General features: G+C 43.1%; 1 protein-coding gene across 4 annotated transcripts in view; it reads left to right on the top strand.

Annotated features, from left to right (window-relative positions):
- Positions 1–22,702, top strand: part of DCC (DCC netrin 1 receptor) — a gene marked incomplete at its 5' end in the record, with an annotated part of 959,801 nt that overhangs the window by 711,027 nt on the left and 226,072 nt on the right. For all 4 annotated transcript variants that reach the window (XM_081212644.1, XM_081212643.1, XM_081212642.1 and 1 more), the window contains 3 exons: positions 15,650–15,798; positions 16,078–16,216; positions 21,648–21,697. In XM_081212644.1, coding sequence (XP_081068770.1) covers positions 15,650–15,798; positions 16,078–16,216; positions 21,648–21,697 — 338 coding nt within the window. The remainder of the gene's footprint in view (positions 1–15,649; positions 15,799–16,077; positions 16,217–21,647; positions 21,698–22,702) is intronic.

Here is a 22,702-nt window from a genome sequence, read left to right as displayed (position 1 = left end):
TCTGTAACTCAGTTGTCAAGTGGTCTTTGTCAGCCAGGCGTTTGGTTCTGGAGATGAGAGTCTTGGCTACGGAGTTTATTTGTGCAGGGTGGTGGTGTGATTGTGCATGTAAGTAGCGGTTGGTGTGTGTTTTTTTCCGGTAGATAGTGTGTCCTAGGGAGCCATCAGGTTTTTTGTAGATTAGGACGTCAAGGAAGGGAAGTTGGTTGTTGGCTTCTATTTCCATAGTGAATTGTATTTTGGGGTGTAGGCTGTTGAGATGTGTGAGGAAGCTATCTAGTTTTTCCTTCCCGTGTGGCCAAATTACAAAGAATTACAAATTTGTAATTACAAATTACAAAGCTAGAAAACCAAGGGGTCTATGAAATACCCTGCAAAGTCTGCCCAGCCACGTACATTGGACAAACAAACAGACGAATAAATGCACGTATCGCAGAACACAAGAATGCCGTCAAAAAAGAAGAAAAAACTTCCTCTCTTTACCAACACATGAAAGAAACAGGACACGAAATTAATTTTGCAGATTCCAAATTGCTCTTTAACATGGAACATCACCACAAGAGAATAATCATGGAAGCCATCGAGATAGAGAAACACCCTCACAACATGAACAAGCGTGACGACACGTCCCGCCTGCCAGACATCTGGAAATTAGCCCTCCCCACAAAAACCGACACCAGAACCAGAGGCACACAGAACGCCATCTCCAATCAACCACACCAGACCCAAACCCAGACCCTCTCCACAGATAAATTACAGACACCATCCAGTAGCCAAACCATAGTGGCACCTCCGGATGCTGCACCCCCCTACAATCCCTACACAGATCTGGCTGGCACAGGGCACAAAACCACAGCTCGCCCCTATACACGAAGCCAAGCCAGAGCACAACTATTTGCAGTACAGCCATCTTCTCAGAAAAACTCTTCACAAGCTCAAGAGGTCAAGACACGAAAGCTTTAGCAACTAATCCACACCTAATGACCCTCCTAAGTGGTACTCAGAATATCACTCAAGAAATCACTCAAGATATCCCTCAAGTAATTAATGAACAAAAGAAGAAAAGGCACACTAACCTGGGAACTTCCTCTCTGCCCAGAACGTTGGAGGCTATACACCACACCCCCTCAACAGTATTTATAGGAACTCAAACACTGAGATCCTGCTCTGTTCCAGTAACAAGAAGCCGAAAGCACCAGCCTGAAGATGACGAGTGAGACCTCGTCGAAACGTCGCCTAGACACCCCAACTCTTACACGGGAAGACACCCGAAGACACCAAAACCTGCATTCCTGTACCCGTGAAAATCTACGAAAGCATATATATATATATATATATATATATATATAGTATGTATGTATGTATATCCTTGACGACATTTGCATGCTACATTTAAAGCACTATGGTACCACTTTAACAGTCATGGTATCCCCTAAAGAATTTTGGGAGCTGTCATTTAACATGGTGCTGAGAGTTGTTAAGAAAAAAACCCCTCCCCTCACAGCGCTACAATTCCCAGAGTTTGCTGTGAAAATGGATTGATTGTTAAGTCACTCTGGAAGAATACTTTGGGAGAAGCCATGGCTGTTTAAAGTGGTATCCTAGTGCTTTCAATGTGTGGGCTCTAGTTACAACACCCTGGAAACTTTTTGTTTAGACCCCTGTTAATTTTGGGCAGGGAGGGGCTCCCCACCCCTTGCAACAAAATAATCTCCACTCTATCAAACAGCCTTCATTCTATTCATAATCCACCAGCTTTGGCCTCTGCCCTTTCCTGACGTAATCAGTGTGCATTTCCAATTGAATGCCAAGGTTCCTTGTATTATTTTGAAATACCAAAAGTGTGACGCAAATTATCCCAGTTGAGGATTAATAGATGATGGAAAAGAGCATCCAAAACGCACACCCCTTACTCTCTCTTTCTAGCAGAATAAAATGTGTGCATTCTCTCCAGCTGTAATCAGTTTAAAAGATCAGTACAAGTTCCAGCTCTTCAAATAATTATTCTGACGAGAAGGACTAGATTTATATGAAGGGTGGCGTGTGTGTGTGTGTGTGTGTGTGTTGCTGGATTAAGTCTTCCCATTTCTTTTAATTATTTAGCTGAAGCCTTCCCCCTTTCCCTTCCACTCACTCTTCCACTGTTTAATTCTACTACCATATTATCAATCAGGATAGAAATTTCTTGCTGTTTTAAGATTATCTCATCTTTTTCACCCTGCATGAGGATCATATGCGAGCTATAGCTGTGGTTCCTCTAAGAGGCTGCAAGAGGTTGCCAGAGAACAGAGGGCACCAGTTTCTATCTTGCGTAGTTGTGGGTACCAATTTGAATTTCTAAGGCAGCTTGCCTGGTCACAGGACAGCTCCAGGGGGGCCTGATATGAAAGCTTTGAGAGAAATAATCTCTGTAGGGAGAAAGTGTCAACAGAAGCCTGAGGTAAGCTGATCAAGCCTGGAGTGAAATAGGCTCCATGAGGGAGCTGGCTGGCTGGTCAAAGGACCCTCACCTTTCTTTCTTTTTTGTAGTCTTTGCTTTCTGCCAGCATGAGGAGATCAAGAGACTAGAGGGGACTCATCCTCTGAGTCAGAGGATGGAGTCAGAGCTATGCCCTCTGACCTGGAGGACACAATACTCAAGTGTCCCAAATTAAGCAGGACATTACAGAAAAGCTTCCCCGGCTTCCGTTGGAAGTACATGATGTCTTGCTTTCACCGCCTCGTCCCTGCCTCCTCCTGCTGCTCTGAGGCAGCCTCTGTAATAGGCTCCACTGCCATAATGGCTGATGTCTGCCGCAGCCATATTCCTGGAAGTGGGCACATCCAGAAGCACACCACTTCCAATGGTCAGTAGCTTACTAATAATAATACTACTACTAATAATAGATGTGGGTGGCGCTGTGGTCTAAACCACTGAGCCTCTTGGGCTTGCTGATCAGAAGATTGGCGGTTCGAATCCCCACAATGGGGTGAGCTCCCATTGCTTGGTCACAGCTCCTGCCAACCTAGCAGTTTGAAAGCACGTTCAAAGTGCAAGTGGATAAATAGGTACCACTCTGGCAGGAAGGTTAACGGTGTTTCCATGCACTGCTCTGGTTTTGGTGTTCCATTGCTCCAGAAGTGGCTTAGTCACGCTGGCCACATCACCCAGAAAAACTATCTGTGGACAAACGTTGGCTCCCTCGGCCTGTAAAGCGAGATGAGCACTCCAACCTCAGAGTCGTCTGCGACTAGATTTAACTGTCAGGGGTCCTTTACCTTTATTAAAAATATATAACAACAACAATAATAATAATAATAATAAATTTGTTATTTATACCCCACCCATCTGGCTGGGTTTCCCCAGCCACTCTGGGCGGCTCCCAATAGAATATTAAAAACACGAGAAAACATCAAACATTAACAACTTCTCTAAACAAGGCTGCCTTCAGATGTCTTCTAAAATTTGGATAGTTTTTTATTTCCTTGACATCTAATGGGAGGGCCTTCCACAGGGTGGGTGCCACTACCAAGAACCACTAGAAGGCCCTTGGTGCTGTACCTCAGCACCTGGGCTCAACGATGGGGCTGGAGGTGCTCCTTGGGGTATACGGGATTGAAGAGTGTGCAGATATCCTGCTTTCCTGTCCCAAAACATTGGATGGTATGGGAGGACCCTAAATAAGGTCCTGGTGGCCTTTTCCCTAAGGATGCAGCCTGAACCTCACCTGTGTCCTCGCTGTGCATTGTGCACTGTGAAGCCTTCCCCCACAACCCAGGTTGCAGGTCACAACACCAATGAAATATTTGAGGGGGCGACCCCCCCCCCAGGTTGATGGGCATTGCCATTCAAATGGTGTGTGTGTACCGTGTCTTGTGATCAATTATGCAGGGTGGGGCTTACCTACCTCCCCCCCCCCAATATTTTATTCAAGTTGGCACCCCTGCACCCCAATATTATTTTCTGGGCATCGGGAATAGGAAAACAATAAGCAGTGGGGGTGCTTTGTGAGAGTGCTTAGCTTTCTTGTGAGCGTTTGATTGGAATGCCCACAAGTTCTCATTTGGGGTTGAGCAGTCCTTTCGGAAAGGCTTTCCTAGAAACTGAGAGTGACCACTGGAGGGGATTGCAACCGCTTGCTCCAACCAAGGTTTATCTTTGCTTGTCATTTCTCAGTGCTCAAGGGTAATTTTCCCTCAAGGGTGGAAAGGGATAGAACAAAGAGCTAAAATGAGAAACGGATATGTATGGACAGAACAATGGACAGAGAAAGGAAGGCAGAACCTCTGCTATGCCTGCCAACTGGGAAGCTTTTAGAATCTGGCTTTACCCTTGACTACATTTCACAGGGGGACGCAGGTGGCGCTGTGGGTTAAACCACAGAGCCTAGGACTTGCCGATCAGAAGGTCAGCGGTTCAAATCCCTGTGACGGGGTGAGCTCCTGTTGTTTGGTCCCAGCTCCTGCCAACCTAGCAGTTCGAAAGCACGTCAAAGTGCAAGTAGATAAATAGGTACCGCTCCGGCAGGAAGGTAAATGGCGTTTCTGTGCACTGTTCTGGTTCGCCAGAAGCGGCTTAGTCATGCTGGCCACATGACCCGGAAGCTGTACGCCGGCTCCCTCGGCCAATAAAGTGAGATGAGTGCCGCAACCCCATAGTTGGTCACAACTGGACCTAATGGTCAGGGGTCCCTTTACCTTTACCTTTTTACATTTCACAGGAAGAAAGTAATGTGCAGCTGGGATCTCAGAAATGAGAGGAAGGCAAGCAGTTTGAAGGTACCAACACAGTGCCAAAGGAGGCTTAGGACTGAACTTGCAGGCCTTCAGTTTCTGATGCAATTCGACCTTAAGGTCAACCACATAGATTGCAACATAAAAGGGAGGGGAGCTTTGCTTAGTGGATAAAATAAATCAAAGGGGCTAAGTAAAACTGACAGCCTTTTAATTCACTCTTTGAATCTGCAGTTTATTGTCGGATTTATCAGCACAATGTGTATTGCTAAAATAAATAAACCCATCTCCCTGTGATAGACAGATGCCAGCAAGATAATCCCATCACCAGCACTTTGTCAATACATACTTGCCAGTCAGCCTGGAATTAAATATTGCAGTTAATCATGCCGTACTGGTCTTTCCTCCCGAAACGCTTTAAGAAGAAGGAAAATCACGCACACACAATCCAAGCCGCCTGGAAGACATTATTGCATAGATCGATACAATCAAGCTACTTTTGGCTTGGAACCCTTGAAAGGATGAAAAGGAAATGAGCATAACTTTTAATTCAATCTTTTTTTTATTTATCCTGTATAAATTAGAATGGGGAAAGGCTACAATGTAGAGTAGGGGTGGGGAACCTCAGGCTCAGGCATCAATTGCGCCCCCCCCAGCCCTCTCTATCAGTCCCTTGGCCCTCTTCTCACGCCACACCCCCTTCCTAACCATGCCTTCTGCCCCAAGGCACACCCCTCACTAGCCTTGCTCCATATCCTCCTTGAGTGTTCTTGCCTGACTGGAATGTGTCCTTGAAGAGTAATGACTCTTGCTTGCATGGGTTGAAGACAGAGACAGGTATTGTTGTTGTTGTTGTTCAGTCATTTAGTCGTGTCCGACTCTTCGTGACCCCATGGACCAGAGCACGCCAGGCACTCCTGTCTTCCACTGCCTCCCACAGTTTGGTCAAACTCATGCTGGTAGCTTTGAGAACACTGTCCAACCATCTCGTCCCCTGTCGTCCCCTTCTCCTTGTGCCCTCCATCTTTCCCAACATCAGGGTCTTTTCCAGGGAGTCTTCTCTTCTCATGAGGTGGCCAAAGTATTGGAGCCTCAGCTTCAGGATTTGTCCTTCCAGTGAGCACTCAGGGCTGATTTCCTTAAGAATGGAGAGGTTTGATCTTCTTGCAGTCCATGGGACTCTCAAGAGTCTCCTCCAGCACCATAATTCAAAAGCATCAATTCAAGTGTAGAAACTCTGTTGCATCTGTTGGCCTGCCCATGTTTGCTTCTGGCACGTGGCCCCAAAGAGGTTCCCAAGAAGGGAATGTGGTCCTCAGGCTGGAGAAGGTTGCCCCACCATTGAATGTGTATATGCATGCCACAATTGAAGAAGTTGTTTTAATCTATGGTGTGGAATTGCTTTAGCACAGGGATGGCTAAACTGTGGCCCTCCCAATGTAATTGGAGAGCAACTCCCATCATCCCTGGCCTCTGGCCATGCTGTCTCGAACAGGTGGCTGCTGGAGACCAACAACGTCTGGAGGGTCACAGGCTGCAGTCAGGTTAGTACAGGGTATCAGTTGTACTCCATGGTCCATCTCACTCTGTTGCATGAAAAGTGGTGGATAATGGATCGCCAGGAATTCAGGCTCAGGCTTCCAAACCTGAGATACTTTCGGTAAAGTATTACTTTGTAAACTACTTATAGGTCCTCGATAAAATAGAAAAGGAGGGGGGGAGAGAGAGAACACACAGATGGGGCTCATTAACCTGAGAAGGTAGCCCATATAGGAGATGGAAAGCTCTGATCCTAACCCTGTGCTGCTTCAAGAGAAGAAAAGTCTATGGAGTAAACCCTGCACAAATCCAGAGGGAAATCCCTAAGATGCTTGGACGGTGTCTTGTCTGCATCCTTCTGGCAACTCCTGCAGCCTAGCTGGTGCCAAATGTATTGTTCGGCTTTCCTTTGGACCACATCAGCAAGACCAAAATGGGGGTCTTGTCATCTGAGCAGCCCAGGACCTCCAGGCACGCAGCGGTTGGACTTCATCCTTGGAAGTGCATTCCATTTTCTCTCGAGACAGACAGATGCCAACAATATAGAGAGGGATAGCATTTTCCAAACTTCTGAGAACTGATTTATGAATTAAAATTGGAGGAGCATTTCAATTCTACATCCTCCATTTGTTATTTATACCGCTGTAAATATATGAGCTACCTTCCTTTAGAGAGCTCCCTCTTCTCATCTACTGTGGGTAGGTAATAGTATTAAGAGTGGAGTTTGCGCACCCAGAGTGGTGGATTAGTAGGAGGCAAGGCCAGAATGACAAATCAGGCAAGAATGCAGCAGGCAACACTCCTTAGTGGTGTTAGGATTCCTGCTCCGTGTTTGCAGTCATGGGATTGTTGTCTATCACATGACGGTGTATGTTTTCATTCTATAGTGTGGGAAGTGACAGAGACAGGATGTTTGGTATTACTGTGTTCCATGAAGTAGGACTATTGTCCTTTGTTTTCTCTTTCTTTTCTGGCTGATGAGAAAGAGGAAGGAGCTAAAGCAGAATGCTCTGAGTGTATTATATGTAAATAAATGTAGATTAGCCAAAATGCTGTGCTACTTAGGTCTGTTACGCAAACTGTGAATACTCTGTGGATCCCTAAGTGTGCTGATGCTTCTTGGTATCAGTCGCTGTGATGTCCGAACTGAAGAAAGCTTTTGAAGCTCCCGAACAATTGACTAGGAGGGAGAGAACATGCCAGTTGGGCATGTGTCTCTGCCAGGGTCCTACACGAGAGTAGGACCATCCTAACAAGTGGATGGCTGAGTGTATGGAGATCACAAGAGAACCTCAATTTATTTATTGTGCCCCCGTTGTCCACTACTGTGCCCTAGCACATATTTTGTTGATGAGCTAACCCACCCCCAAGTTACATGGGGCTATGACTGGGGTTTTATTTTCAATACTTCATGGGAAGTATTTGTTAAAGAGATTGTCTCAGGAAAGGTTCCAGGTTCAAGGTGAGGGGGCTTTGCACCCACTAATGGGTGGAGGCTCCAAACTTTCCTTATAGAGCAGCTCATTCTCCCTGCCTTAAAAAAATAAAATGCACTCCAAGTGTCCACCATTTTGGTTTCCCCACAAAATGGTGGCTGCCAGAAGCTTTTGAAGCTTCTGATAATGAAATTGTTTTAAAAATTGAGTGAGCCAGCACGGCGGCAAGCCAAGAGTTAATTAATGTCACTTCTTTAAAGATTCCCCAGAGTTTGCCAGATGGTTTAACTTGTTAATGGCCTTGTCTTTAACTGTAATTATTACTAAGTAGATTAGTTATTACCTGACTCATGTTCGTTTTAATTTAACTCAGGGATAAAATAATAATAATAATAAAACCGAATAGTTTTCCTTAAAAAAGAAAAAAGCCTACTGTCTCCTTTGAAAAGCACCAAAACATGTAAGACTCTAATAATAACCATGTAACTCAGAGTGAATTTGAATTAGTCTATATCTTCCTTAATCCCCAGCAATAGCATCCAAAGTCTCTTAGCAAAAGAATTCCTGTAAGTCAAGAACATGTTCTACATTCAAAGGCATATAATAATGTTGAATACCAGAAAAAGTATTAAAAATATCCTTGAAGGATTACACCCGTCTCCTCTTCCAGCTCCCACATTTGGGGCAAGGCTTTTACCCAGCTAACACTGCATGAGTGTTGTACCCTATAGTCGCCTATGACTGGATTTAACTGTCCAGGGATCATTTACCATTTACCTAGTCCCACTTACTTGTGAGTAAGCCCCATTGAATTCAATAGGATGCACTTCCGAGTAGGATAAATTCAGTAGGATGTACTTATGAGCTTAGGGTTGTGCCAACACTTAGGATCGTGTCAAAAACATCATGTATGGGTGGCCAAAGATACCCTAAGGGATACAGGCAGCAGTAGAGTTCAATTCTGTAGGAAGGCTTTGCTTTCTCCTTGGGGGAAAAAAATATATCTTCTGCTGAGGAAGACATTTGTTTTAATTGTACTCTGTTATACAGAAGCATTTCTCTGAGGCCTAATGAGCTGCAGCTTATATTTTTGCAATGCCCTTTCCATGTAAACTTTTAGCTGGCACAATTATAGCAGCAAAACAACATCCGCAATCATAATAGCATCAGCAATTAGAACAGGAGCATTCCGAGCAATTATCTGCAAGGTTTCCCTCCTATTTAGTATAGCTACTGTATGGGAAGATGTTCTTGTTCAAAACAAAGCAATCTGAGCTTGGGCCACCTAGTTATACATTATCTGCTTGGCTTTCCACAATGATCTCCTGATTTGTTGCCCAGTTCTCTACTTCCTCTATTTTTTCCTGAAACTGATCCTACACGGTAAGGCTTGCAGTGATTTTCATAGACTTCCCAATATGGAAATCCATTAGTTGTATGGTCTGTACAAAACTTGTATGGTCTTAAAAGAGGATCAGACCCATCAATAGAAGATAAGGCTACTCAATAGGCTGTGCTGTGCACCAGATTTAGCAGAGGCCAGAGCCAAATCAGGCATCTTCAGAGGACCTCAGTACTGCAGTTACAGTGCTACCTCTGGTTACAAATGCTTCAGGTTATGAGCTCCACTAACCCGGAAGTAGCTGCTCCTAGTTGAATACTTTGCCCCTGGATGCGAACAAAGATCACGTGCCAGAGGCACGCATGCAGCAGGAGGCCCCATTAGCAAAAGCGCGCCTCAGGATAAGAACGCTTTCAGCTTAAGAACGGACCTCTGGAATGAATTAAGTTCATAACCAAAGTTCATAACCACTGTATTAATATTGCACAGATTGAAGCGACCGGAAGCATAAGAATTGACTCCAAAAACAAAATAGTGTCTCTCTCCTCCCTTCCAGTCTGCCTTAGCCTGCCTAAGGCTACACAGCTCTTTTTGGAGAGCCATTTGTTCACTGTTGTGTTCAGAAAAAGACTAACAGCCAGGGCTTTTTTTTAGCTGGAACTCACCAGAACTCAGTTCCAGCACCTCTCAAGTGGGCACCATTGCCATTATAAGAGATCAAAGGAGGCATTCATGGTGAGTTCCAGCACCTCTTTTTCTAGAAAAATAGCAACGGCTAACAGCTACCACCCTTTCAAGATTGTGAATATGCAACTCAGTACCTTTGTCACCTGATCTAAGGTTACAACAGTTTAGAGTAACAGAAAACAATCAACAGGTAATTAGGATGGAAAACCTGGGCCAAAAGGAAACGAGATTGGAAGATACTGTATGGACCTGGGTATGATTTAACGAATAAACAAGAAGTGAACAATTATGGGTGCCTGTCTTAGTATATGGCCACAGCAAAGAGACCCTTGAGGGAATAAAGATCAAAAATACATTGTTTCTCAGGACTGGAGGCAAAGCTGGTGTGCTGGACAGGAGGAAGACTATTGTTGACTTTTATCCATAATAGTATTCAGAGAACCTCTTTTTGTGTGGAAGGAAAATGAATTTGAATTTGCCCTAAATCTGCCTCTGCTGGCAGCAGTTCTCCTGTATCTCCAACACTGTTTCCATCCACTCACAGCTTCAGGGGTTGGGATCACTGTTGGTCTCCAGTTCCCATCAATCCCAAGCAGAATGTCCAGTGGTCTGGGAAGATGGAAGATGTAGCCCACCAGAAGAAGAGAAGAGTTTGGATTTGATATCCCACTTTATCACTACCCGAAGGAGTCTCAAAGCGGCTAACATTCTCCTTTCCCTTCCTCCCCCACAACAAACACTCTGTGAGGTGAGTGGGGCTGAGAGACTTCAAAGAAGTGTGACTAGCTCAAGGTCCCCCAGCAGCTGCATGTGGAGGAGCGGAGACATGAACCCGGTTCCCCAGATTACAAGACTACCACTCTTAACCACAGGTTCTCCATCCCTGAGCTACCCAAGGCAAGTTAGAAGTTTCAGAAAGTGCCTTATTCCAGGACATGCTGATTTAAGCAGTCAAGAAAAAGAAAAGAAAACAGAATATGTCGAGGCACTCCAGAGTGCTGGAAACAAGTCTAGAGAACTGTGTTCAAAGTTTTGTTTTTAGAGAACGAGATAGATAACTGAGGGTAAAGTTGAATGTTAGTCAATGAGATCATGTCACAGGGATCAAGAGAGAGGGGAGCATAGCTCATTGGACCCCAAAGCTTCCCTATTATTGCAGTGTGCCCATGACTAGTAAATAATAAATACCTTGTTAATCTGAGCTTGAAGGATTCTCAAGCTACTGCTGCATTGATCTAACATTTGGATCCCCTTTCAACAACTTGGTTTGGACTTGGCTTTTAAAGAGCACTGTATTGTTGGGAAAATGCTAGTTTTTTGACTCCAGCCTCTGTGCCATAATAACTCAAAGAAGGATTTAGCTTCTAGCTTTCAGATTCTTTCAGCAAGCAGGTTGTTTTGGTTTTTCTCCTTCGATTTTTTTTCTTTTTTAAACCATGGGACACATCATCTTCTCCATATGAAATATTTCACACTTCAAACTGGCTGAAAGGCCGCGGTCAATTTCCCTTCTTCATCTTTAGGTCCATCAAAGGATGGTTGTGATTAAGTGGGCCTTGAGTAGCTTGGCTGTGTGTTTTGTTCACTTTGGGCCTGACATAATCTGAAAGGCTTTGGCAATTACTATAAAGCAAAACAGATCTAATCTCTCCCTTCGCGAGAGAACACAAACAATTTTAGATGCTTTTGAGATTATTCCAAAACTCCCGTTTGATGGTCTACTATGGAAATCTATTTGTCTTCTTCCAGCTCTCTGTGCACTAGCCTAAATCTGCCAGCGGGGTAATGAACTTCTTATCTTTTGAATACCAGAGCTGGAATCAGCGTAATCATCCCTGTTGTGGTTCAGTTAGGGAACGAGGAGTCTCTGATGTTTTCAGCAGATATGGCCCAACCATGTTTTCTTTCCATAATGGCATTATCAATCTCCGCCTCTCCCAGCCAGTCTTTGGTTTGGAGGGTTTCAAGAGCTGTGTTGCCTTCCTCAGTTACAATCTCCCCATTTACAACCTCAAGGACCACCTCTTCCCATATAAACTGCTCCAGACTCTGCGTTCATCGTCTGATGTCCTTCTTTGTGTGCCGCCTTCTCGTGTTGTCCAGAGGGTGGCAACATGAGAACGGGCCTTCTCTGTAGTGGCTCCCAGTTTAGGGAATGCTCTCCCATGGAGAGTGTATATATTTTCATGCACCGGGAAAAATGTTCCTCTTTGACCAGGTGTAGGACTGATTAATATTCTACAGCCTTTTAAATGTATTGGTGGGAAGTTGGGGTTATTGTTTTGCTGTTTTGCTTTTACTTTTTTTATCCTGTGTTTTATTCTGAGAACCACCCTAAGATGAAGGGTGGTATGTAAAGCTAATAAATAATAATAATAATAATAATAATAATAATAATAATAATAATAATAATAATATGAATGAATGAAATCTTTATTGCTAAAAGCTATAAGCCGTCACAATTGGTCACAATGCATAAAATACAAATAATTTAAAACTGAACAGCAACAACAGCAAAGCAAACATACAAAAATGCATAATAATAATAAAATAATCGTAATCATAAATTGCCCCATAAGACCATTTTGACCAAGCCACACCCATTTGTCCTATATGATCTCAGGCGTGGGGCATGCCAAATATAGGGGCAGACCAAGTATGTAGCTAGGCCAAAGGGGGGTTTGAGCAGCCCCATGCATAGCCCCATGCACAGCATTTTCTAGACCCTGATCATTGGGACTTGCATAGTACCGTGGCTTTGCTTGCACTGTTTGATGTTAAACTGCATTGTGGGGACGGGGAAATGGGTTGCCTGATGTCATTGCAGCATCAAGTGATTGGCAAGTGTGTGTTTCCACCCGACCTTCCAGATGTAGCCCACTGGAGGAAGTGGAAAAGAAGGATCCAGCCCACCTGCCAGATTCATTTCAAAGATGCCCCAATGTGAAATATATTCTTAGAAGCACTGTAATATTTAATTGGTCCCACAAGGGTCCCAATTTAGCTCATGACACCATTCCCCCCAAACCACAGCCACTTGTGCTATCATTATATCACAAGGGGCATCTTGGGCTTTGTTTGAGACAGCAAAATGTCTTGGGACAGTCCTGAATATAAAGATCTTGGAATGAGGATCCCAACCTGTATGGATCATCAGCAAAGGTGTGTGTGTGTGTGTTGTTATTTTCTCTCTCTCCCTTGCCAAATAGCTGTCGTGTCTTCTAAACATGTTCAGAGCAAAGGAGCAGGGATTTCATTACATTAATAATTACATTGCCTCCAAGTCTTTTGAAGTTGCATCACCCCCACAGAAGCCCAGAAGCGGGTTTTATAGAAATGTCATTAAAGCTGTTAAGTGCAAGGAGACAGAAGTAGAGGAGGGGGGAATCGCACACCCACACACTATCAAGGCATGCTCTCTCCATTATGAATAAAGTCAAATGGCTGCATAAAGGGGTGATGCTGGCAGTGTTTTCAGTCTGGAGGATCGGGTCAAGGACTGGCGGCTTTCCTTCAGCTGTTGATCAGGGGCATTTATCCTGTGGGGCATTAGGCAGGAAGGAAAGCCATGGCTTGGGTCTACCTTCTCCTAGGAAGACACAGCCACTGGTCAGGTAGGTTCCAACATTCTTTGAGCACTCCATGCCTCACCTTCCTGCCTGGTGCCTCAACCCCAATGGCCACCGATTGCTCTGGACCACTCCAACCTGACCCACAGTGATCTACAGTTGTGTGTACCCAACTTATCTGAGGCACTCTTTATATGCTCAGTTTGGCTCAGGCCTCTGCTGAATGGAGTGCAGAGCCCTAGTACAGGCATAATTGTGCACAATTGTCTCACTCGCAACCTTGTTGCACAGTGCCGGGACATCCATCCATCCATTCTCACCTGAAATAGAGAGAGCTGGAAAGTCCTTGTGGCTTAGGGGGAGATTCTCCCCAGAACCCAAAGAGGATGTCAGTGAGCCAGAAGTCCAGAAGAAAGACTCCAAGTGTTAAGTTTTGGGTGAACATATCAGACGACACACCGATTCGTCAAACAGCTCTTGTTTATTCACAGGCCAGGACAGAACTGAACTGAAGGGTTCAGTCAGCCTGCTTATATAGAGCTCCAGTACAATGTAACTGTAACAATTTTTTAAAACTATCCAATCACTGAACGTCACTTTCGATTCCTTATTTGCATAACTATCTACAGTATCCCCCTGCTGGCCCAGGGTGAGAACTTCAATACATAACACCAAGGGTTCCAAAATGGCGCATGGGCGCTCTCGCTGCTGCCATGCTACCCTACTCAACAGCTGTTGGGTGGGAAGCTGCATTTACTGCAGTGGGTTCCCCCACTTGCGTGCATTTTGCTTATGTGCACAGGGCCCAGAATGTAACCCCCACGTAAGTGGGGGAGTCACCTGTATTCAAACAGAGGTTTGATGGCCTTCTGTTATGGATCCAGTAGTTGCGTCCTCCATTAGCAGGAAGTTGGACTTGAGTCTCTTCCAGCTCTGCAATTCTATATTCTTGGGGAATAGTCTAATGTACAGTTTGTAAAAAAAGAGATTCCGACACAGCCCTCAAATCAAAAGGAACTTTTAAAGGAGAGGGAAAGCAGACCATAAATGTTAATTTTCAGTAAATTGTTATTTAACAGTGGGGAATCTATGGAATTATTGAAGACTTTCTGCACGCTGAGGAACAAAGCACATTAGTTCAACTGCCTGTCTTGCAACCAAATGGAAAGCTTGGGGAATTGAAGAACCAACACTCTCACTCTATTGATTTCACAACTGAGTATTAATATTAAATGCCTTTTAAAGTCCATTTGTATTGTGTGTGTTTTATGACATGAGGCTGTCAGCTTTTCATTGATTTCTACTTTTTGCATTTAAAGGCTTCACGGGAGGCAAAATGGATAATGCATGCCTGACTATGTCTTTTTTCCTACAAAGAAAGCAGGAAGTTGTTACAGGCATTTAACTATACAAATGCCTCAAATGGGAGGGATAACGAGAAAGCAATAATTAATATTGCTTGCTCACAGTAAAGTAACATTGAAACATCCCAATACTCTCCACCACCCAGGGTATCTGAAGAAGAGTGTGTGCACACGAAAGCTCATACCAATAACTAACTTAGTTGGTCTCTAAGGTGCTACTGGGACGCAGGTGACGCTGTGGTCTAAACCACAGAGCCTAGGGCTTGCCGATCAGAAGTTTGGCAGTTCGAATCCCCGCGACGGGGTGAGCTCCCGTTGCTCGGTCCCTGCTCCTGCCAAGCTAGCAGTTCAAAAGCACGTCAAAGTGCAGGTAGATAAATAGGTACCGCTCCAGCGGAAAGGTAAACTGTGTTTCTGTGCACTGCTCTGGTTCACCAGAAGTGGCTTAGTCATGCTGGCCACATGACCCGGAAGCTGTACGCCAGCTCCCTCGGCCAGTAAAGCAAGATGAGCGCCACAACCCCAGAGTCGTCCACGACTGGACCTAACGGTCAGGGGTCCCTTTACCTTTACCTTTAATGTGCTACTGGAAGGAAGTTTTAAATTTTATTTAATTTTATATTTACCCAGGGGCATAGGAAGCGGGGTGTGGTTCACACCGGGTTTCATCAGTAAGGGGGTTGACAAAATGACAAAAATATGAGTTAAGTGTTACAGTGTTACTGAATTTTAAAGCATTCAAATCCAGCCACATTGCCTCACTCCCAATTTTGTTGAGGAATGTTGTTACAGGGCTACAGGGGGAAAGATGCAATCATTGAAAATTCCCTTCCTCTTCCACTAGCAGGTTCCTGTGATAAATCAAGGACACTTCTACAAATGGGGGTGGGGGACTCCTTTCATGGGTGGAAGAACTCCCTTGGAGACAACCCCAAAACTCTTAAATCCCAGCTTCGCTTTTGTATAACTTAATTCTTGTTTGTGTTTCTTTCAACACAGTGCAAGTTCCAGGACCGGTAGAAAACCTGCGGGCTGTATCAGTATCACCTACCTCAATTCTTATTACGTGGGAACCCCCTGCCTATGCAAATGGTCCAGTCCAAGGTTATAGACTGTACTGTACAGAAGTAGTTACCGGGAAAGAACAGGTGAGCAAATGAACACATGGGCAAAAAAAACACAAAAAAACAATGAAGGGAGGGAATCATTCATAAATTTAGTTGCCTAAATTAAATGCAGGGTTTCATTGCAACTTCAAGTCCTCTTCGCAGAATCCATCTGAAATGGGATAAATTCTCAAAATCCTCATCACCTAGAGCTGAAATGAAGAAGCTTTTAGGAAGCCTCAAAAATGGAGCCATCTAGCTAATATTATCTGTATAACAATTTGGTGCATTAATAATTTTTGCTGTTTCCTTTGTGCCCAGAATATAGAAGTTGATGATCTGTCATACAAGCTGGAAGGACTGAAGAAATTCACAGAATATACCCTACGATTTCTGGCTTACAATCGTTATGGACCTGGAGTTTCAACTGAAGACCTGACAGTCAGAACCCTTTCGGATGGTAAGGCAGAGCAAATAAAAATAATAAAAATAATAAAAATAATAAAACAAAACAACAACAATAATAATTTATTTATATCCTGCCCTCCCCAGCCGAAGCCGGGCTCAGAGTGGCTAACAATAGTAAAGTAATAATATACGCACAGGAGAGAGGCAGGGGTAAATGGGCAGAAAGTGGTACAGTCTGCATCTCTTCTTAAGCCAAGCCCTGCCATTGTGAATTGCTATTCATGCATCAAAAGCCAGGTGGATGACCCACTGTGGAGGAGGGCAAAACCCTATGAATTGACTGAGACAGAGTGGTAGGTTGGCTCAGCCCTTTGCTCAGGGTTGCCCTTTGAAATGGTTGTGAGGTGTTAGCCTCCAGAAAGTATTTGCAGGTTTGGAGATCTGGATGGGGCAGCATAGGACCACAAAGTAGACTGAGAGCAAACAGGAATAAAAAAAAAGACCCACATGACCCAAATTCCGGAACCATTAAATAGCCTATTTCAGCGGTTCTCAACCTGTGGGTCCCCAGATGTTGTAACTCCCTATCTCTGGTCCTCCTAAATCAGGCATGGCCAAACCTGGCCCTCTAGATGTTTTGGGACTACAACTCCCATCATCCCTGACCACTGGTTATGCTGGCTAGGAATGATGGGAGTTGTAGTCCAACAACATCTGGGGACCCACAGGTTGAGAAACACTGGCCTATTTAAATCAACTCACCCAAGAGGGAGTTTGAGTTGAGCTCACGAACAGCTATATCCAGATGTTACAAAGGTGGGTACCAGTGCAGAAGAGGGGTGAGAGTTAGTATCACATTAGTATTTCCCTAATATTCCAGATCACTGAGTCAGAATGCAATGTCTCAGTATGATAAGGAGGGGTGGAAGAGAATTTGTTCAGTTTGCGCTTTTAAATGAACCAAAATAATCCACACCTGCCTGACTAATACACAGATCAGAACCCAATCATCCTTCAGATTTCACACTGCTCCAAATTTTCGGATACAATTCTTGGCTCAAAAAGAAAGTACCATAAGGCATAAAAATGTGTGTGTGTTAGAATACAGAAATGTATACCTTGAGATAAAATGTATATATTTTTTTTAAAAAATGTACTGAATTATTTAAAACAAATCTCGAATTAATGCAGCTGGCTGGCCAATGTGAGATTGGGTTGCTGGATTAGAGGGGTCATTGGTCTGATCCAACAGACTCATAATAATAATAACAACAACAACAACAACAACAACAACAACAACAACAACAACAACAACAACAACAATTTATTTGTATCCCACTCTCCCCAGCCGAGGCTGGGCTCAGAGCAGCTAACATCATAAAAACAAAACAATATGCATAAAAACAGACATCAATTAATTAAAATAAATCTTAAAATTAATTCAGACAAGTTAAAATCTGGGCAGATGGCCATTATCAGGTAGGAATTGAGAGTGGTTAATATTTGCTGCCAAGACCAACTGTTTCAACTGATCATACAAGGACCTGTGAGCGGGTTGGGGGCCTCCTTCGGGCTTGTTTTATACAAAGGAAAGTAAGTTAAACTGCATCCTGCCCAAAGGCCTTGTGTCCTTATACATATTTTCACACATTTCCTGACCCTTGTAATTGCTGGCCTGACCCTAGCTTGAATGTGGGATGGTGATGGCAGAAAGACTTGGAATTGATCACTCTCCCTTGATTGCCTCACAGTGATAACCTGTGGTCACTTGAATAAAACCTCTTCAGTAACCACAGAGGACTGTGTGAGATAGCCATTCATTTCATAAGACTACAAATATCCTTTTCAAAGCTAAGTAGATCAAACCTCTTTACAGATGTTATTGTAAGCAGCACTGTTTATTACCTTGTAAAAGTTAATTTGTGATACCGCTGCCTTCTTTTTTTTGGAGAGCTGGTCTATTATTTCCACCGTTGACATTTCTCTAATACATTTTCAAGTGGCACTTTCACCTATCCATCTAATTGAGATACCTTTTTATACTACAAAACAGACCTTGGCAGAATAAAATATCCCATGCGTATAATTATGAAAACAAAACATACACACACACGCACCAACACAATTGGGTGGAAAAATTATATTGTGCTTAATTTATGGAGATTGAATTGAGACTCTGAAGACCAGCATGATGGCCTCGGCACTGAACTTTGACTTTCCGGGAGAAAAAGGGAGATTCATATTCATGCAGGAATTTAGAAAGTTAGCCTCATAAAGTTTTAATTCTTCTTGAGCAGAAAAGCATCAAGAGACAGATGTTTTCAAAGAAAACCTTCCGCTCAACATCAAGGTCTGCTAATGAGCTAGAGAGCTCTGATAACCTCAGATTAACGACAGCAGGCTGAATTGAAGCATATATTTTATTTTATTCTATGCATTTATAATACCACCAGGGCAGTTTATGATACACTTTGTTTATTGATGCAAAACACTTGCCCTCTCAATCACCAGAGTCTTCTGGGTAGTTCACATGAAGTCCAAACAACATACCGTTAAAATGTTAAAATGGGTTGTTGTTTTTAACAAGACTCACTGAATTCTGTCCCCTGTGTTAAAACCAGCTCAAGTAGTATTGAAACATGTCAAAATAATTGATCCAGGAAGGGCAAATTAGGCATTAAAATGAGAACCAAATTATCACCCCTCCCATTCTCTTCACTTCTGTTCTATTCCTCAGTGAAGATACGAGCCTGGAACTTTATCCTGGACAACTTTCTGAGAAGTGAACCAAGTAGTTAACTAGCACCCAAAATATGTGGTGTTGATTATATTGTGACTTAAAAAAAGCAGCAATTAAATTCTCTCAGGCTGGCTATTGATGCTTCATTACCTGGTTAATTCCATCTAGCAATAGCTCTGTGGAGCTATTATTATTTTAAATAAGCAGGGAATGCCCTAAAGGGGGACTTCACAAGGTAAAACCCCCAGAACAACTATTTTGGGTAAAACCAATAAAAAAATTGACAGGAATGGACAAGGCAGATTGATCACATTAAGGCAGTATATGTACGACCATGATAAGTGGTTTGAACCGTTAATATTTTCCTTGATCTAGTTATTTCTCACAATCTGGTTTTACAATTCCTAGAACTGGGAGAGGAACAGTAATTCTATGTGATTTGGTCTCTGAGCTTATTGGATAATTCCTTCTTATTGATCTTTCAGAGTAATAGGATTGACCCATTCAAGAACTGGTACACTATGCAGCAATATCTGCCCAGAATAATAATAATAAAAAGGAGACTGCCATATGAAATGGCTGGAATATAAAGCAGCATGAAACAAATCAATAACTGTATCTATAATGACATTGCAAGTTTTAATTTTTCTTTCGCCAGTTGTAAATATGTGCTCATTTCTCAAAAGTAGGACCGATTGTTTGAAGAATGGGCCTTTCCAGAGATGCTGTCAATGCAAGAGTCTATCTCATTATCCTCTTCAAAATAGCATGAGAATGTTAATAGTCATCACCAAATGCACAGAATTATTCTGAACTCATCAAAATCTTATAATTAAGTAGCACAGGAAGATGACCTAAGCCAGGTGAGACAGTTGGTTTATCTAGCTCAGTGTTGTCTGCATCAGGGACAGGGAAGCTGTGGCCCTACAGGTCAACAGCTAGTGGAACCAAGAGAGGCATGAAATGGGAGAAGCAAAGGCACACAGACTTAGTCTCTGATTGTTTGGGGAAAACAATGGAGGAGACATGGATGGCTGTGGGGAGGCTGGGACCTTTAGTCCTGGCTATTTCCTTATAGGGGCAAGACCTGAATCGATGTGGTCATTAGGCCTGACACTCCTGTCCAGATCCTGTTTTGCTAATAAAAAGTGGACTCCAGCTTGTTCAGTGTGATTTACTGCTGGCTCGTTCCTGTGCCCTTGTCATATGTTGTGTCCTTGGCCAGATTATTTTGACTGGGTTTCAAAATGCTGCTGTACTACTTGAGCTGGTTTTTACACAGTTATCCATTGAAACTTGCACTTCTTTGTCTTTTGTGACGTAATTTTGCGGCCAAAAATACATTGGAAAGTCCATTGGAAAACATGCGTTAGTGAAAATAACACACATGCACATGAATTATGTGAGACAAAATTGCATATAAAAATGGGTATATTAGGAAAAGATGCAGATGATTCTTGCGAAGGCTTGTTTTTTAAAAAGAAAGTCTAAGGTGTCATGGAGTGAACTGAAGGGTGGGGAAAATGAGAAACTAAGAGAAGCTGAGAGTCATCTGCTTCTACTTGAGGAGTGGTTGTGCCCCAGATTCCTCCATAATAATATTTTTAATGAGAATATTTTTACGTGAAGCTGATCACCTATGGATGAAAACACTTTCAAAGTTGTCAGTGCTTGCCCCAAACTGTGCAAGGCAGCAACTGAAGCTATTTAACATGTAAATATGCACACCAGTGTTTGAGGTCAACTTTTGATGTTAAAACATTTCATTTGAGGAAACAGGTGCATCTTGTTCTTATTTATAACACCCTGATTGCTTTGATCTTTAATTAAAATCTCAATCTTGGTGCTATAACAGCTTGATCTTTCAGAATTAAACAGCTGATATCATAATGTACACGCAAATCAGCTTTCGAGCTTTGCCAGTGCCTCCATGATAAAAGTTACCATTCTACATTTTGCATGATAGCAGTTCATGTCTAAGACAGGTTCAAAGAGATTTTACATTATGTTGCGTTATAATATTTAGTAGGTTTACACCCTGCTTTTTGAACCGAGTCCTCCATGTGGTTCACGATCTTTATAAAGGACAGCCAATACTTTAAAAGACAATATATTTAAAACAAAACTAAATTAAACTAAAAAAAAGTCTAGATGGAGTAGGAGGATAAATGTGGGTCACATCAACACTGTTCGTTTAAAGCCTATGGCTTCCCACAAAGAATCCCGGGAACTGTAGTTTGTTAAGGGTTCTGGCAACTGTGTGTGTTGGATCAGACCACAGGTCCCACTAAATCAACATCTGGCTTCCTGTTGTGAATAGAGACATTGGATTCTTATCTCATTATACATGATAAAGCTATTTTTAGCCATCTCACCCCTTGCTTTTTCCTGTAAGACCAATTGCAGTCGTTAACAGTCGTCAACAGGTTTACCACACCTACCAGCCAATCACCCATTCCCACCACCCTTCTGAGTAATACTCCTCCCCACCCTCTCACTATATATAAGGGTCTGGTGACTTCTGTTTCAGTGTATCTGAAGAAGTGTGCATGCACACGATAGCTCATACCAATAACAAACTTAGTTGGTCTCTAAGATGCTACTGGAAGGATTTTGTGTGTGTGTGTTGTTGTTGTTTTTTAGGAGAGGTAAGGCAGATGGGTTTTTTAGAAGAGGTACCATTGGTGCATGTAACTTTAATTACGGTTTCCCCAATCTCATCCATTCCCCCTTTTCATTTCAGTTCCAAGTGCTATGCCTCAGAATGTCTCCCTGGAAGTGGTGAACTCAAAGGTAAGTCAGGGTCCAGCACCCTAATTTGAAATGATCCAGATTTGTGTCTATGCCTACATATATACAAACACACACATGGGGGGATGACTGTTATTATTATGATTATTTTACTATTAGGCTGTCTGACAGTATGCTTTTTTACCGTGTTTTTATTATCTTTTCATCATGGATATTTTATGATGTGTTTTTAATGTTGTACTCCACCCTGAGATCCTTTGATAAAGGGTGGTATATAACTTGAATTATTATTGTTGTTGTTGTTAACTCTGTCTGCTAGTATGAATATGCATGGCTAGATGCTTCTGGAAGCCAGCACCGCCACCCCCAACCACTACCACCCAGTTTATTGACGCATATGAAGGAGGAGTGCCACTGCCACTGCCCAGCCTTCAGCCCTGCACATGGTTTTGTTGGAAGGGCTCCCTGTTTCTGAATTTTGTATTGTGCAGCTGTCATAGGTTGCAGGTCATTAGCATGGCAGGAATAAGTGAAACAAAGACTCGTTTGCGCGTTGAAACAGGCCACAGCTTTATTTGGTTTTACACAATGGGGAAGCAGGCTTGTCGTGGGAGTTGGGTGAGGATCTGGTCTTCATTCCACCAGCCCTTGCTGTTGAGATGCTTGTTGTTGTCTGTTAGCTAGGATGCAGCCAGGGGAGTTGGCCCGTGTTAGAGCCCAATGTGGCTCAGGCTAGGCGTCTGGGATCTCACTGTGGTGGCCGCTGTGCTTTTCTCTCATCAGACCCCTTATGTCCACCCTCACTTAGATTCTGCCCAGTTTGTGCACTGATGGAATGATCAGCTTAGCAAGGCATTGACTTCTTGAATTACCTGTGTCCTAAATTTCAAGTTTCTGAGTGCTTTCCATTTTGTGCTCTGGGATATGAAAGATAGCCTTTCAGGCTTCTTTTGCAATCCAAATGTCTTGGGCTACATGTGTACCAGTTTTCAGATTTCTAGCTAGTGTGTTGGAATAATTCAGACCTCTTAAGGTGCACATTTTGAG

The sequence above is a fragment of the Podarcis bocagei genome (genome assembly GCF_964188305.1).
Source record: "Podarcis bocagei genome assembly, chromosome: 11".
In the NCBI taxonomy this organism is placed as follows: Eukaryota; Metazoa; Chordata; class Lepidosauria; order Squamata; family Lacertidae; genus Podarcis; species Podarcis bocagei.
Note: the sequence above shows the minus strand (reverse complement) of the source record. Positions and strands in the feature narration are given on the sequence as shown.